Here is a 17046-nt window from a genome sequence, read left to right on the forward strand (position 1 = left end):
GAGGAATTTTGCACACACACTGCAACTGCATATCTAGATTCTTCACTTCTATACATTTTTCATAATTATTTGACCAGTAAATAATCAATTCCATACGATACAAACCAAATTTATGCAGTTATTAATGTTAGATTAGTTATCCTACAAATCAGCGCATTATAAATTATAGGCCAAATTTTACGGGTTATAAATTTATTTGAACAACATAAATATTTTAAAGGAGGGGAAATACACACGATTTAATATAGACTCATGAAACGACTATTTACCGTCCCAATAGAATTTCAATGAATATTGAATCAGGTAATTGTGGGGGAATATTCTCGCGATTCAGATGCTAATATTCTAATTTGCATATGTATTGAGGATGACTGGTACATCAGATTCTCAGAGTTACGGTCAAATATTTGGATCACCTGGAGAATATCACCCCAGGTTACTTCACATGAAGATTAACCACCCTAACGCTATCTCGGGGATGAGGTTAAGTTAAGGTGGGTATTTTACTTTTAAATTACAAATTCATGAATGAACAGAAGAATATTTCAGAGTGAGGATAAAGGATGTAAGCTGATATAAACACTATTAAATGGAGTATAACATTATGAAAAAAAATCGTTTTCCAATTGTCGCTCATAACAAACCAATAACAATGATGGGTCGTCCAAGTGTTATCCTTTTAGACTTTCCTCGAGATAAAATGGCTGTCTTAAAATTCCACAACACACTTCATTTTCCCACTTTATAACACAAGGGATGTTTCAGTCACTTGTCCAAATAATTCGTGAGACTTGAGAATCCACGTTCTACGGACGTAAACAAAACTCAAATTAAATATTATCTGTAATTTTAATTTGTATGTACAAAAAATAATATAAAATATTTGCATGAAAATCATATAAAATGTTTTCTAATAAATTGTTTTAACCGAATCAATGTCTTTCAATTATAAATATTATAAAACCTAAACGGTACGCTTAATAGTCAAAGCTTGGCCAAGAATGTAGCATAGTGTATGTGGACAGTTGTCTAACTTATCTTTGTGCATGTAAATTCTCTGTTATGGCCACATACACACGTACAATAAGGGAGATCTCTCACTCAGGATGGAGGTGAGAAAGGAAACTCACAATGGCGTTTTCTTTATATATATTATATGTACAGAGCAGTCAAGTGTTGGGAAGTTGATGCATAGTAGAGGAGTTGCTGTGGAGGAGCATCTTTAGAGGTCTTCTCTGCTTAAGAGCTTGGTGTTGTCTGACCTTACGGCGAGGCAGAAGGGAGGGGGGGGGGGGTATTTATATCTTTCCGACGGATCAAAAGTCGAAGTGCAAAGATGCAAAACGCTGCCGAGTGGCTGATATGAAGGCGGCAACTGACCAATCACCGCGCAGTTCGAATGCGAGGGCTGATTTGTAGAACTCGCCGCTGATTGGCTGGAAAGCGGACGGCAAGTGACCAATCAGCAGTTGTAGGGGAGAGTATCCACTACAAGAACTCCCGCAGTTTCTGTTTTCTTTGAATCTCAGGCTTCAGGAGAAAAATCTGACCAAGAACAGTGGTATCGCCGTTTTCTCCCAAGGAATGCGGAAATTTTGTCCACTATGATTGTTTCTCTACTACTGCTGTACAGTCACTGCCTTTTGTCTTAAAATTAAAATATTACAGGAAAATAGGACAATTATTAGACAAAGGAATCACCTGAAGAATCTCCACCCCAGCTGTGTGGTTATCAATCAGATCACTTGACCATTTATTCTTTTGGTTAGTTTAAGACAAAGGCTGTGGCTAAGTGTGTTTGTCAGCTTACAGTCAGTTCTCGTTCACCAACACTTTGTTCTGTTTCGCCGTATGGTTAGATAAGGCTGTCAGATAGTTTCATATTTGCCTCCAGTGATCCATATTTCATTTTGATGGTTCAATCACAAACAACACATAATCCATCTCCCCAGTGTTATACTAGGCAAGTAAATGGGTAAAATAAGGTCAGGGAATGTGTCACAAGGTGCTAAAACTCTTACCTGAGAAACACAGCAACTGTTCCACTCTGTATACTGTAATTGGATATGGTTTACAGTTTACGTGCACTACAAATATCACACAAGTAAGTCCTGGTCACTTGGGGTAGGAGGTCTTCCAGCCACACACAATCTCCTGGTGGAAGTACAGGGTAGTGTAAAAATAAACCACATATTTTAACTCATATACTTGAGAATAATTTTTTACAGAAATTTAACTTTTATTTACATTCATAACAAGGAGTACTGTTACAACAAAAATAATAAACTGGCTTTTATTAAATTCTACCATGATGCAACTAACATGTAAAATAGTTTATGGAGGTCCTGTTCCATCAGTCTAGGTGTGTTGTGTTGCCTCACTGTCTGCCTCCGTGACGCCATCATCACCAGACATGAGACCCAGCTGTCTGCACGTCCACATGAAGTAACTTGGTGGTGGAGCCGAGATGATCAGATCGGAGTTGTCCTTGTTGAACCGAGCAAGTTTTATTTTGGCTAAATGTAAGTGGCAGGGGATCATTTCTACAGCCTTTGTTGGTAGCTCCAGTTTTGAGAACAGGGCCGCTGGTATAAACTGCACAAAGAAAAATAATCATATATTCAACAACTGGTAATGAAGCAGTCTTGATAATTACACCATCACTTGAGCTAATTACATTACCCTCATCCTATTACTGTACTCATAAATTCAACAATACTATGAACCCTGTACCATATATACTGAAAACAGGAACCAACAAGGAAACATACACATACTGTCAAGATCATCATAACCAATGTTTTACAGCCATTGTCCATGCTTGCTGGGGTTAACCGTGATTAGCTGATGGCAACTCCCCACGGTGTACGATCTCTTGCAGCCTCTTGTCAGGTTTTTAACTCCAATTACATTTCTTACAGCTTCTCCCTGTGTCAGTCTTACCCTACCCCTGACTTTCCTCCCCTCCTCATGCCCAAACTACTCTGATGTAATATTCTCAATACCCAGGGTTTCCTGCCTTTCAGTGATACACTGCTCTTCACTCACTATTCTCATTTCAGTTCGATCAGCCTGTGTATGTCATGCTCATTACTGCCCATATTTTACTGCCATACAACATCATACTTCTCAAACCAGTCACATACATCTTTCCTTTCACACCTGATGGTTACTGCCAAGGGTATTATTTATAATTGTTCATTAAACAACTTATTGTCATCATCTAACTCATCAGTAAACAACCAGAGAACATGAATATTAAGAACAAATTTGGGTTATATAGAAATCAACAATCTAAATCTGTGGACAATAACACACCTGCGGCTCGTAAGACGTAAGGTTGTGTGGGCTGACTTGTAGTTTCTTGCCAGAGATAGTTTTTACTCTGGATGAATACATGGCATCACCGAGGACTGGGGAGTAACTGTGGGAGAGCCACACCCTCAGGAAATGCCACTTAAGAGTCTGGATGTTAACCTGTCAAAGATGAGGAAAAATATGAGTGAACTGAGATCTTATCACAGTAGAAGAAGCCCCATAGCCACATCTGTCCAGCCTGGACTCAGGAAACAAACCCATGTGTTACGACTAAAATCTCTGAAGTGCTACAAACTTATCAGAACACTTCATTGGTTTAAAAGAAAAATATACTTTCCATAATTCAAACTTACACGAGAGATTCAAATACAAAGAACACCGAATTATCACAATGCTCTTCTTAATAAGTCTGAAGTGATGTGGCCTCAAAACTACAGTACTAATAACAAAGAGTAAAGCAGATAACAGTCTTCATATGAACAGTGATATATAACTTTTCTCTTTGGAAACTTACTCCACCTGGTGAATGAAAAACAATATCATCCTCAGTGTTATAAACTTATGGAATTTGTAAATTATCACCTCCCAGTAACTCCCATTACAAATTCTCATGGTCACTACCTTCTCACACAGTAATCAACGTCTTTGCTGGTAAGTTAAATTCCTGTCTATTGTGTACCGTACTATTATCATCATATTATACTGTACAGTATACAGTAATCAAATACAGGTACAGTATTAAATATGTAAATATCTTTATAGGCCACACAGTATAGAAGCACCGAAATACATTATTCAAAGTAATAACAATAATAAAAACAGATTCACCTCGACAAGTGAAGCATCAGTGTCCTTGTTGTACAATAGAGCTCGGTGCTCCACCACAGATGTCTTGGCTTCTCCCCTACTCACACTTGCTTGGGAATATTTCTTCTGGATGACAGGCTGAAAGTAACCATTCAAATTTATGGCTCTGAATTATCCTCAGTTTAGTCAAATATATATCATGTAGCATTAACAAGACCGGAATAAACATAAGGTTCTGTGATGTGAGCAATGGAAGCTTATAACAGGGTATCGATGTCATTTTTTCATACAAGATTCACCATCGTTCCTAAGAATTTCCCTGACCCACTGAACATATTTGGGGGGCATAAGGTTAGCTTACCGGGTAGGTCAGGTTAGGTTAAGTTAGATTAGCATTGGGATGGTTAATCTTTAGGTAAAATAAGCTGGGATGGAAATTCTTTGGGTATTCCATATGCCTTACTAATGCAGAATCTACCATTTTGAGAGTTGTATCTTACTGACAGGCATGTAGAAGACTGAGGGAAGCAGTGAGGTTAGGTTAGGTTAGCCTGTCAGAGCAGTGTGATAATTTTTGTCAATATAACAAGAAGACAAAATAACATGAATAAGAAAGCCTCACCACTTTGCCTATACCGCTGATGTACTCCAGACTGATGGCAGTTTTTGTGGCAACAGTTACAGGCCTGGGAACACCCACAGTCACTGCCCAGAATGTTTGGGGCGGCTGCTGGAATGCCTTAGATCGTCTTAAACTTTTCTGGACTTTTTCGGTGAGTTTTGAACAGGTACTCAACAGAATAAGACCGCTGCTCCATCTGCAAGAGGCAAGACAAAAAAAATTAAATTAAAGTATAGTACAAGTAAACTTCTAAAGTACAAGTAAACTTTTAAAGTACAAATAAACTTCTATAGTACAAATAAACTTCTACAGTACAAGTAAACTTCTACAGTACAAGTAAATTTCTACAGTACAAGTAACATTCTACAGAACAACTAAATTTCTATAGTACAAATAAACTTCTATAGTACAAATAAACTTCTATAGTACAAGCAAACTTCTATAGTACATGTAAACTCCTACAGTACAAGTAAACTTCTATAGTACAAATAAACTTCTATAGTGCAAGTAAACTTCTATAGTACAAGTAAGCTTCTACAGTACAAGTAAACTTCTATAGTACAATAAACTTCTACAGTACAAATAAACTTCTATAGTACAAGTAAACTTCTATAGTACAAATAAACTTCTATAGTACAAATAAACTTCTATAGTACAAGTAAACTTCTATAGTACAAGTAAATTTCTACAGTACAAGTAAACTTCTATAGTACAAGTAAACTTCTATAGTACAAATAAACTTCTATAGTACAAATAACTTCTATAGTACAAATAAACTTCTATAGTACAAGTAAACTTCTACAGTACAAGTAAACTTCTATAGTACAAGTAAACTTCTATAGTACAAGTAAACTTCTATAGTACAAATAAACTTCTATAGTACAAATAAACTTCTATAGTACAAGTAAACTTCTATAGTACAAGTAAACTTCTATAGTACAAATAAACTTCTATAGTACAAGTAAACTTCTATAGTACAAGTAAACTTCTATAGTACAAGTAAACTTCTATAGTACAAATAAACTTCTATAGTACAAATAAACTTCTATAGTACAAGTAAACTTCTATAGTACAAGTAAACTTCTATAGCACAAATAAACTTCTATAGTACAAATAATCTTCTATAGTAAAAATAAACTTCTATAGTACAAATAAACTTCTAAAGTACAAATAAACTTCTATAGTACAAATAAACTTCTAGTACAAATAAACTTCTATAGTACAAGTAAACTTCTATAGTACAAGTAAACTTCTATAGTACAAATAAACTTCTAAAGTACAAGTAAACTTCTATAGTACTGTAGTGGATTCCTCCCCTACAAGCACCGAACCTTCTCGAATTCCCCAGCCTACGCCTCCAGCGCCGCCCACGGAGCAGGGGTCAACTATCTACCCACGCCTACCCCCGCCTTATAAGGCCTGACACCGCTGTGACCAGCCTCTGTCTTTCTACCCAGTGCCACCAGCAAGCAACACCTCCTCCTCCGCGCCAGCTTGGCAGCTGCTGCTCCCACCAGCAACCTTGGCGTCCCTCAAGCCGCGTGTCCCTCCTCTGGGCACCCTCACCACCCAGCTCTCTCTACTCAATGCTTATTACCATGCTACCTACCCAGCAACAAGCTGCATTGTACATCCAATACAATATGTATACAGTGAGCACATTGTGAGTTTCCTTTCTCCATCCCATCCTGAGTGTGAACCAACAACTCATAACCTCCCACAGTACAAATAAACTTCTATAGTACAAATAAACTTCTCCCAAATGGAACAAGTTCAACATGTTTATCTGAGGACAAAATTTGAATCAGAGACAGGAAGAAATTGGAAGTCTTAGGGCCATGTTGTGGGAGGGAACACCACACTGTACTGAAGTTGGACACATCTATTACAACAGCTAGAATGAAAATGAGCTCATGAAGATAAACACTGCGGTGGAGTGGAAAATGACCAATAACAGTACTTGTTTATAAAAATGAAAAACTATAACATAAAAATATATATAATGAAAACTACTAAAATATCATTGGAATCAAAACATAATCAGGAGCCCAAGTTTTATTATGTGAAGTCAGGAACACAAAGACGACAGCATGGTACAGTGACCCACCACTAATACCCTGTCCAAGCAGAAATAATGGAATACAGGTTGTACCTCTCTAGTCCGGCAACCTCGGGACCTGACCGGTGCCGGACCATGGAAATTCACCCTTTTCCTGGATAGATAGTGACTTGTGCTTATGCCTGGAAGCACTAGCACCACTTTCTCTGCGTCATGGTCTCTTTGAAGACATATTGAAGGGTTAAATGTCGTATAGTAGCTTCTCAAATTTCGCGAGTTTTTAATTCTTAACGTATTTTATTGGAACACACAAAAAATAAATAAATAAAAATTTTGACGGCGGAAACTTGAATTTCGACGGGTTTGAACGGCCCGCCAACGTGCAGACGACGTGCATAATCGTGTAAACAGCGTCATTTCTCTTATGTACAAAAGATTCATTATTGTTTATTACTGAATGTCTTTTTTATTGAATTAATGTTTATGTGTGCAAAATGAGCAATACAATTCATTAATAATACGTAGAATATTAAAACACACGAGGAAATGACACAGCATTGTTTTCGTTGATTACAAAACCAGTGACTGACTGGTTCTACATATAAAACTGAAGAAAATAAGACCTTGGTTGTAGCTGTAGTAAAATTAATATGGTTGTTTTAAGTAATGTTATTTAATGTTAATAAATGGAACAATAGAAGTAGCTAACGATAATGGTAAAGAAAAAGAGAGATCGCATATGTAAGTGCGCATGCGCACACGTGAAAACATATCATCATTACTTTACATAAGAATATGAAAGCAACACTTATTTACTGTTCATATATATTTTAATTAATGTTTCTGAATTTGTTTTTATTGAATTAATGTACGTGTGTGCAAAATTAACAATACAATTTATTAATAATACGTGGAATATTAGAGGAGACGAGACGGCTGCCGGCATTGTTTATGTTAAAGCTTACGAAACCAGTGACTGATTGGTTCTACATATAAAACTGAAGAAAATAAGACCCTGAGTTTAGCTGTAGTAAAATTAATGTAAAAAATGAATATGGTTGCTTGAAGTACCTGTAATGTTATTTAATGTTAATAAATGGAACAATATAAGTAGCTAACCATTAATGGTAAAAAAAAGTGAGACTGCTCGTATGTAAGTGCGCACATGTGAAAATATATCGTCATTACTCTACATAAGAATATGAAAGCAACACTTATTTACTGCTCATATATATTGAAGGGTTAAATGTTGTACTCTGTATAGACAAGCAGAGAGAGAGAGCAGCCGAACTGCCGGATGTAAACAAACCTTAATTTCCCGCGGCTTTTTTTTTTTTTTAAGGGGATTAGCCCACCCGGAACAAACCTAAAAAAAAAAAAGCTGCCTATTTCTATTGGACAAACTATATCGTCATTACTCTACATAAGAATATGAAAGCAACACTTATTTACTGCTCATATATATTGAAGGGTTAAATTTGTACTCTGTATAGACAAGCAGAGAGAGAGAGAGCGGCCGAACTGCCGGATGTAAACAAACCCACTTCCCATTTGGGATTATTCACCCGGCATAGGTCACTGACCCACATTGGGGCCTGAGGGGCAAAAATTTAATACTCCTTTAATAATAATAATAATTCAGAGAAGTAAAAAAAAAAAAAAAAAAAGGCTGCCTATCTACCTATTGGACAAACTAAAATCGTTCCGGACCACGGGGGTTTCTGGACCACAGAATGCCGGACTAGAGAGGTACAACCTGTACTTGAACATTAGTACCTCAAGTTTATCTCACCTGAAGATTAACCACCCTAATACTACCTGGGGGGGAGGGGGGTGTTATGTTTAGTTAATGTTCAGATGATCTAAATCAATCCGATAAAATATTGTCATTTATATATATAAATTTGTTACAATCTTGCAAATATTTTCCTGTTAGAGTGTTAGGTTGCTGAGGGCCATGCATACTCTCATATTTCACACTAACCACTGTACCAGATGCGTTCCCTTCCACAACACGACCCTAAAGTATGTATCAGACTAATCCACCATATCACACAAACCTCTCAGTCGATTTGACGACCTCGAGATGCTCCACACCATACAGGTCCTTCAGAATGGGCAACGTGTCTTGAACTGCTGGCATGTGGTCGGGCGTGCTGCCACTAAACAGAGTCTGTACGATAGTAGTCTGAGTGCCTTCTTCTGTTGCAGCAGATGGCTTATGTTGAGGTACTCCATAAGGCTTACTTAGAGCAATAAGACCATCTGACAGGAATAAAAGATGAGATACTTTGAAGAAAAAAAAAAAACCCTCTTCCTTATCTTGGCTACCTGTAATTGGGGTGGCCAGGTAAATTAGGTAAGTAGGGAGGTGTCTTAGGTATATAGGGAGGTAAATAGGGACCAAGGTAATTAAGAAGAATGGGAGGTGTATTAGGTAGATAGGGAGGTAAATTCAACAAAAAAATTGTCAGGTCGCTTTCTGTACTTTTCATTCTGGAACACAGGATGAAATGTTTAAAAAATGAGGATTTGCCCATCCAACACATACCATGAGTGGCTGAGATATTTGCCCATTCCCAACTCCATCGGAGTCCAGGCACAAGAGAAATTTTCTGGTGACTGTACATTAGTTAGGTAGGGAGGTGAAGAAGGTCAAATGACAAGCATGGAGTTGTTTCCCATCACTAAACAGGACAAACATTTACATAACATTAAATTGTGAACCTTCATAGACTGATTTACTGACCCTCATAACTATATATGTAACAATAGCTTAATGAGTCCTATGATTGACTACTTGTATGCTGTAAACAACCCCTCCTCCCCCCATAAAAAAAAATATATCAAAAGATTCTCCAACACAATTAAAATAATTATAAAATACTTAACCTTATTTTGATGGTTTACTTGAACTTCTGGTTAAACGACAACGAATCTTGCGAATCATTATAAGTCTCCCTCACCCTGGCTTATTTCACTTTATGATTAACCATCCTAATGCTAACCTAACCTAACACTGCAGTAGTAATTCATTAGGTGAAATAAGTTTGGGGGAGTGGGGGTGTGGCAAAACTTCATGTGATCAAGGTAGTATTAGGCAAGTTTATCTTCAGGTGAAGTAAGCTGGGGGCCATAAGCTGGTTAACCTCCTGGTGAAATAAGCTGGGGGGAGAGGGAGTGAGGAGACAAACTTCAGGTGATGCAATCTTTCAGCCACAACTCACCACTGTGGTAAACTTGTGTACTTTTCAGATGTTCCGCTAACTCGTACTTTGTCTTCCAGGGATACAGCTGCTTGTAGATGTGACCTTCAACTGTTCCTTGTTCACCCTGGAAAAAAATCATAACTATCAATATAGTAATATATTCCCGGAATTGAAAAGTTCTCGGAAAATTCTGGCTTCGGGAATGATTTTCCGAGGGTCACATTTTCCGGAAAATTCAGAGAAAATTTTCCTGATACCCGGAAAATTCCGGGAATGGAGGATTTTTTTTCCGGCTTTGAGAGAATTGTCTCGCTACCCGGAAATCTCTCATTCCCAGAAGTGCTTTGCATCAATTGTTCCGGCTAATGGAGAGATCATGATTACTGGCATAATTACCTTTAGGAATTAATCTAAAAGGATAAAAGAGCTTTGTATTAGTTATTAAGGATTGTATAAAGATTAGACACGATGTTTATTACACCTGATGAACAACACCCTAATGGAACGTAGAAGGATTTAGTTAGGTTATGTCAGATTAGGTTTGGTTATATCAAGATGGTTTGGTCTGGCCAGGTCTGGTTATGTCAGGTCAGATTAAGTTAGGTTAATTTAAGTTTGGTTAAGATATGTTTGCTAAGGTTATATTAGGTTAGGGTAGTTTAAGTCAAATTAGATTTTGTTATACTTATCAGGTTCAGTTAGGTCAGGTCAGGTCAGGTTATGTCAGTTCAGAGTAGGTTAGATTTGGTTAGGTTAGTTAGGATAACATGAAGAGAAATAATTTGGGTGGCTAATCTTCACTCAATCAGACACTTTTAACACATCTTACAACCATAAACACACACAACAACAACCACCTCACTGCTTCACAACACAACTCACATGTAACAACTTCTGCTTCAGTGATTTCCTTTCCCGGGAGTTCAGACCGAAATCCGACGACTGTGATTTTTTCTGCTTTTCCTTCCTCTTCTTCTTCAACTGTATAGATTCCATCCGTTTGGCTTGTTTGGGAGCAGTTGCCGCCGTACGTGTGGAGGCACAACCACAGTCCCATACAAGGTTTGGTTTAACGAAGATCCTGAGCCAGCAAAACATTGTGCTCTCTGTAAGGTTAAACCAATTAGTGTACTAGTAATACTGAACTTGTCTGGGTAATGGTATGAATACAATAGTAATTATATACAGCAGTAAAAAATAACAATACATTCACGTGTAGAAGACATTTCACTTTATCGTAAGTTAGGTATGAAAAGGTCACAACATAGCATTCATTTGATCGCTAGGGAGCATTTGTGAACAGTTCAAGTGCCACCTTAGCATCATTCAGTAGATAAGGCAAATTTATTTTTAACAAGAACTACAAAAAAATAACAAATTCTTTTATTTTGGAGGATAATTTTGTGTGATGAATTTAATGAATATCAATCTATCAATACAAAACCAGATGAAAATAAGTAGCTCCCGTACTAAACTATTACCGAGATTTTAACAGACAAACCACTGAGAAGTAATAAAAAAAGCAACAAGAATCACACGAAAAAGATGACCAACTGTGTTTTCTGTATATTTTCTAGGTTAATATATGTGTTTTTAACTGTAAATAGGAATAAAATATAAGCGTCATGCTATACACCAGAATATATAGCCGTTTGAATCACCACCAGAAATTTAAACCGCAGGGTAAAAGGTTCTGGCCATCACGTCCAGTCTAAGGTGTTGTTATAGACTAATGCCACAATGTACATATCATAACTACCTTAATAATGGTCAAACATAAACTAATTACCGGTAAATTGTGAGTGTTTCAAGGGTAACACACGGCCGCCTGCACCGCCTGTGGTGGACTGATCAGCTGTTGTTTGTTTACCAACACCTCGACCACCACCCAGCCAACACCACCCAGCCAACACCTCCCTGGCCAACACCTCGACCACCACCCAGCCAACACCACCCAGCCAACACCTCCCCAGCCAACACCTCCCACTACCCAGCCAACACTTCCTGGCCAACACCTCCTGGCAACACTTGCCAGCAACACCTCCCTGGCCAACACTTCCTTGGCCAACACCTCCTAGCCCAACACTTCCCAGCCCAACACCTCCTGGCCAACACTTCCTTGGCACACCTCCCTAGCCAACACCTCCCTGGCCAACACCTCCCAGCCAACACCACCCAGCCAACACCTCCCTGGCCAACACCTCCTGGCCAACACCTCCTGGCAACACCACCCTGGCCAACACCACCCAGCCAACACCTCCTGGCCAACACCTCCTGGCCAACACCTCCTGGCCAACACTTCCTTGGCCAAACACCTCCTGCCAACACCTCCCTGGCCAACACCACCCAGCCAACACCACCCAGCCAACACCTCCCCAGCCAACACCTCTGTGCCCACCTCCTGGCCAACACCTCCTGGCCAACACTTCCTTGGCCAACACCTCCCTGCACTTCCTTGGCCAACACCTCCCTGGCTCACTTCCCTTACACCTCCCTAGTAACACTTCTAGCCGCCAACACCTCCCTGGCCAACACCTCCCCTCCCAAACACCACCCTGGCCAACACCACAGCCAACACCTCCTGGCCAACACCTCCTGGCCAACACCTCCTGGCCAACACTTCCTTGGCCAACACCTCCCACCAACACCTCCAAACACCACCCAGCCAACACCACCCAGCCAACACCTCCCCCACCTCTGCCAACACCTCCTGGCCAACACCTCCTGGCCACACTTCCTGGCCAACACCTCCCTCCAACACTTCCTTGGCCAACACCTCCCTGGCCAACACAAACACTTGGCCAACACCTCCTGGCCAACACCTCCCTGGCCAACACCTCCCAGGCCAACACCACCCAGCCAACACCTCCCTGGCCAACACCTCCCTGGCCAACACCCCTGGCCAACCCAGCCAACACCTCCCTGGCCAACACCTCCCTCCCTGGCCAACACCTCCTGGCCAACACCAACACCACTAACACCTCCTGGCCAACACCCCTCCCTGGCCAGCCAACACCTCCCCTATCCAACACCTCACAACACAGCAAACACCTCCTGGCCAACACCACCCAAACACCTCCTGGCCAACACCTCCTGGCCAACACTTCCTGGGCCAACACCTCCCTGGCTGGCCAACACCTCCCTGGCCAACACCTCCCTGGCCAACACCTCCTGCCAACACCTCCTGGCCAACACCTGGCCAACACCTCCCTGGCCAACACCTCCCTGGCCAACACTTCCCTGGCCAACACCTCCCTGGCCAACACTTCCCTGGCCAACACCTCCCTGGCCAACACCTCCCTGGCCAACAGATTCACCAGCCAACATTATCCATGACTAACCCGCGGCCGAAAACGATTATAAAAAAGCCGGATTTTCAATGTTTTTTTTTTTTTATAGTGGACACTGTTGTAGCTTGTGCAAATGTGTTAAAAACTGGATATTTCTAAAATAAACGTGGGTATGAAAAACAGACCTAACCAACCTAACTAACCTTACCTAACTTCCCCGGTATATTAAACAGAAAGAACTTACTATGATATGATGAAATTTGAGGCATTTTCTGGACGTGGTTTGATATGAGCACATCGGCGCTTATGGAGCCCGGGCGGCGGAGTGAGTTACTCCCGCAGTGTGGACAGTCTCTATTTAAAGGAACAATGCCGTGGTCTTTGAACTATTGAATGAAGGGTCTCGTTGTCTCTATCCCTAAATTCACAAATTACGTATATATAAGACAGGCGACAACCTTCATACGACGTGCTGAAATTGAAACTGCCACGAGCCCGCCCCAGGCCCCGGCCCCGCCCCCGGCCCCGGCCCCGCCGGGAAAAACGCCGCAGCAGAGCTCGGCCTCATTACACACCGGCGGGAAGACAAATTAGTACCGACTTAGGCGCCTAATTATCTACAAAACGACACATTTGCACAAGAAATTATTGCAATATCAGAACTCACTAGTGAAAATAAAGTAAGAAAATAAGCATGTTAATTAACAAATATTAATTAAGAACTCCCCCAACAATGCAGGTGGCTGCATTTACAAAGTCCCTTGCAAGGAATGTAATATGTTCTACTTAGGCCAGACGGGTAAAGATCTTATAACTAGACTTAAACAACATATATATAGTGTTAGGACAGGCCAGGAATCCAATACTCTGTTCATTGATATGAGATAAATAAATTAGATAATAAGCATTGCACTGACTGGTATAATGCCTCTTCAATATTATCTTGTAATTCAATTGTCAGTAGGAACATTATATAATCTAGTCTCATTAAACATACCGAATCTGTCAACATGAATTTGAGTAATGATATGTACAAACTGGACAATTTTGTGATTAAGAAGATTTGTAACTCGGTGAAAGGGCGACAGGGCACTACCATATGACCTGAATATGGTGGACACCTGCTGTCCCTGGGAATTTGCTCTCACTCTCCCTTCCTGTATATATTAGCCTTGTCAATAATAACTCATCAGTGCGTACTCACCCCTGAAGATGTGAATTACACGAAAGCACTTGGGAACTTCGTGTCTTCTTGTTTCCTATGTGGTGATCAGCATATAAATGGATCACGCGCACCTACAGCGATTTATTTGCACATTTACAGTATATTGGTACGACCCTCCTCCTTTCACCGCTAACCACTGGTTACCAACGGCTAGGGTCGTATATACAGAGCAGTAGATATATCACAAGAGTTGTCGAATTACCACTGGCTGTCCCGCCAGTCTCCGGTAATTCCCCGACGATTGGTGTTAGTGTACAGACAAACAACAGGCAGGTAGATTTCCACCAGGTCACAGAAACACTCTTATGCACTGTAGTCTTCTTTAATAAACAGTAATTCTTCATAACACCGTAACAGGGTAATGGCTTCACAGCTTTACTCCACACTTTCAATATATAGTTATCACACTACAAGAGCACAATTCCGTAGTGTCCTCACTTCATATTAATCACAACAATTCCACAATACTTGCACAACAATTGTCGTCAGACGCCTAGAACAATCTAGCGATCTCGAGACCGCCTGGAGAACTCTAGAATGATCTAGGCTTACAATAAGAGGTAAATCAGAACAAAGATGATGCAATATATTCCAGAATATTCTTACACAATATCATCTATACACGAAAATGTCATTAAATTTACCAAAAATAACTGCTGCATAGGACAGAAAATATCAAAACACCTCGTTTACAAAATTATAATTCGAAATTATGCCTCGGCATAGCAATATATATATATATATATATATATATATATATATATATATATATATATATATATATATATATATATATATATATATATATATATATATATTGATAAAATCACACAGGGAAAAGGGAAACAATGGAGAACCTTAGTTTTCGTCTTTATATAAATACTGGTGAAATTTCTTTATTCCAAATATGATAGACAAAGCTTCTTCTCCTATTTGTGCAAATTTTTCTCGCTTTGGGTAAGAGTTCTCGAGGCATATGCAATGGGTCTTTCTTCACCATTATCCATTATGTGACTTATGACAGCACATAATCCATAGCCTGATTGATGCATCACAAGCAAACTTTAGTGTTCTACTGGTAACATAATGAACCAAAACATCAGTACAAGACAGAGCAGCCTTACAATCTTCAAATGACTTCGGAGTTGCACTGTTCCATTTCCATAGAATCCCTTTCTTTAACAGTTCATGCAGAGGGGCTAAAACTGATGAAAGTCCACTCAAAAAAATTGAATAATACTGTATCATACCCAAGAAAGCTTTCAATTCACTGACATTTTTTGGAGCAGGTAAATTTACTAAGGTTCTTACTATATCTTCTACAGGTCTCAGCCTTTCTGCTTCACTTTGTAGCCAAGATAAGTTACTTCTTTAGTTAGGAATGAACATTTGGTCTTGTTGAGCCTGATATTGAATGTCACTGTCAACAATAAGGACATCATCCTGAAAACATAACACATTGGGAAGACCCACAAGAATTTTGTCCATGATGCACTGAAATAACTTTGGTGTACTTTTAAGGCAACTTTTGAACTTATACAATCCTTTATGAGTGTTGATGGTAAGGTACTGTTGACTTTCAGGATCAACAGAGACCTGAGCATATGCTTGAGACAAGTCTAACTTAGTGAAAATAGTTCCAACTGTTAGTGCAGCAAACAAATCTTGAGATGCAGGTAAGGGATATTGCTCATCCTCAACAGCTTGATTAATGGTAACTTTATAATCACCACATAGTCTAACAGATTTATCAGCTTTAGATATAATTACTATAGGAGCAGCCCAATTGCTCTTGGTGGTTTTCACAATAATTCCCTCACTCACAAGTCTGTCTAATTCCTTCTCAACCTCACCTTTCAATGCATAAGGAACAGGTCTGGACTTAGCATATATGGGTGTAACATCTTTATTAATGGTGATATGAGATTCATAACCCTTTATACCACCCTGTCCCTTAACAAATAAAATCTTGTAGTTTTCAAGCAATTTCTCAAGACCTGGAATACTGTTACACATTCTAACACTAAATATCTCCTTCCAGTCCATCTCAAGTTCACACAACCAGTTCTTACCAAACAAAGTTGGTCTATTCACAAAACTAGCTACAATTAAAGGCAGCTTCAAATTCTGATTTTTGTACTGGAGGGATTCAAAATCTCTCCAGTATAGGTTCTCAACTTGACACCCGAGTCTTCTAAAGGCACATGTGCAAATAGTTTCTCATACATATCTCTACTCATTATGGAGAAAACAGCTGCAGTATTCACTTCCATGGTTACAGGTGTGTCATTAATGCACAAGTCCACATTATACCTATGTTTAACTTTCTCTTCATGACTGGTGTAAATAGTAAACACATGGGCACTCTCATCATTATCAGGTTCAAAATTACTAACTCTCTCATGAATACTGTTTTTCATTTCCTGTAATTTCTTTCTCAGAGGCAGGAGCAATATGTCTAATACGCTGGCAATTGTAACATCTTGAATTTTTTAACTTACACTGAAAGCTTTCAT

The 17046-nt window shown here is 39.4% G+C and overlaps 1 protein-coding gene across 1 annotated transcript; it reads right to left on the minus strand.

The window, feature by feature from the left end:
* Nucleotides 1-2191: 2191 nt before the first annotated feature.
* On the minus strand, nucleotides 2192-17046 carry LOC121864014 (mitochondrial mRNA pseudouridine synthase RPUSD3-like). Its single transcript, XM_042362889.1, has 9 exons — nucleotides 17032-17046; nucleotides 13550-13691; nucleotides 10898-11121; nucleotides 10034-10139; nucleotides 8867-9071; nucleotides 4748-4943; nucleotides 4147-4263; nucleotides 3319-3477; nucleotides 2192-2595 (listed from the first exon to the last, which is right to left on the minus strand). Exons 1-9 carry the CDS (start codon nucleotides 17044-17046, stop codon nucleotides 2359-2361), a joined length of 1401 nt encoding a protein of 466 aa, XP_042218823.1. The 3' UTR covers nucleotides 2192-2358.

The sequence above is a fragment of the Homarus americanus genome, unplaced genomic scaffold, assembly GCF_018991925.1.
Source record: "Homarus americanus isolate GMGI-L3 unplaced genomic scaffold, GMGI_Hamer_2.0 scaffold13642, whole genome shotgun sequence".
Lineage (NCBI taxonomy): Eukaryota > Metazoa > Arthropoda > Malacostraca > Decapoda > Nephropidae > Homarus > Homarus americanus.

What these genes read in the sequence shown, in the direction of transcription:
- LOC121864014 (XM_042362889.1), bottom strand. An exon ending in TCAAATTTCATCATATCATA is followed by an intron (nt 11,122 to 13,549) that starts GTAAGTTCTTTC and finishes TTAACCTTACAG; the next exon opens with AGAGCACAATGTTTTGCTGG. An exon ending in TCAGCGGTATAGGCAAAGTG is followed by an intron (nt 4,264 to 4,747) that starts GTGAGGCTTTCT and finishes GGTTACTTTCAG; the next exon opens with CCTGTCATCCAGAAGAAATA.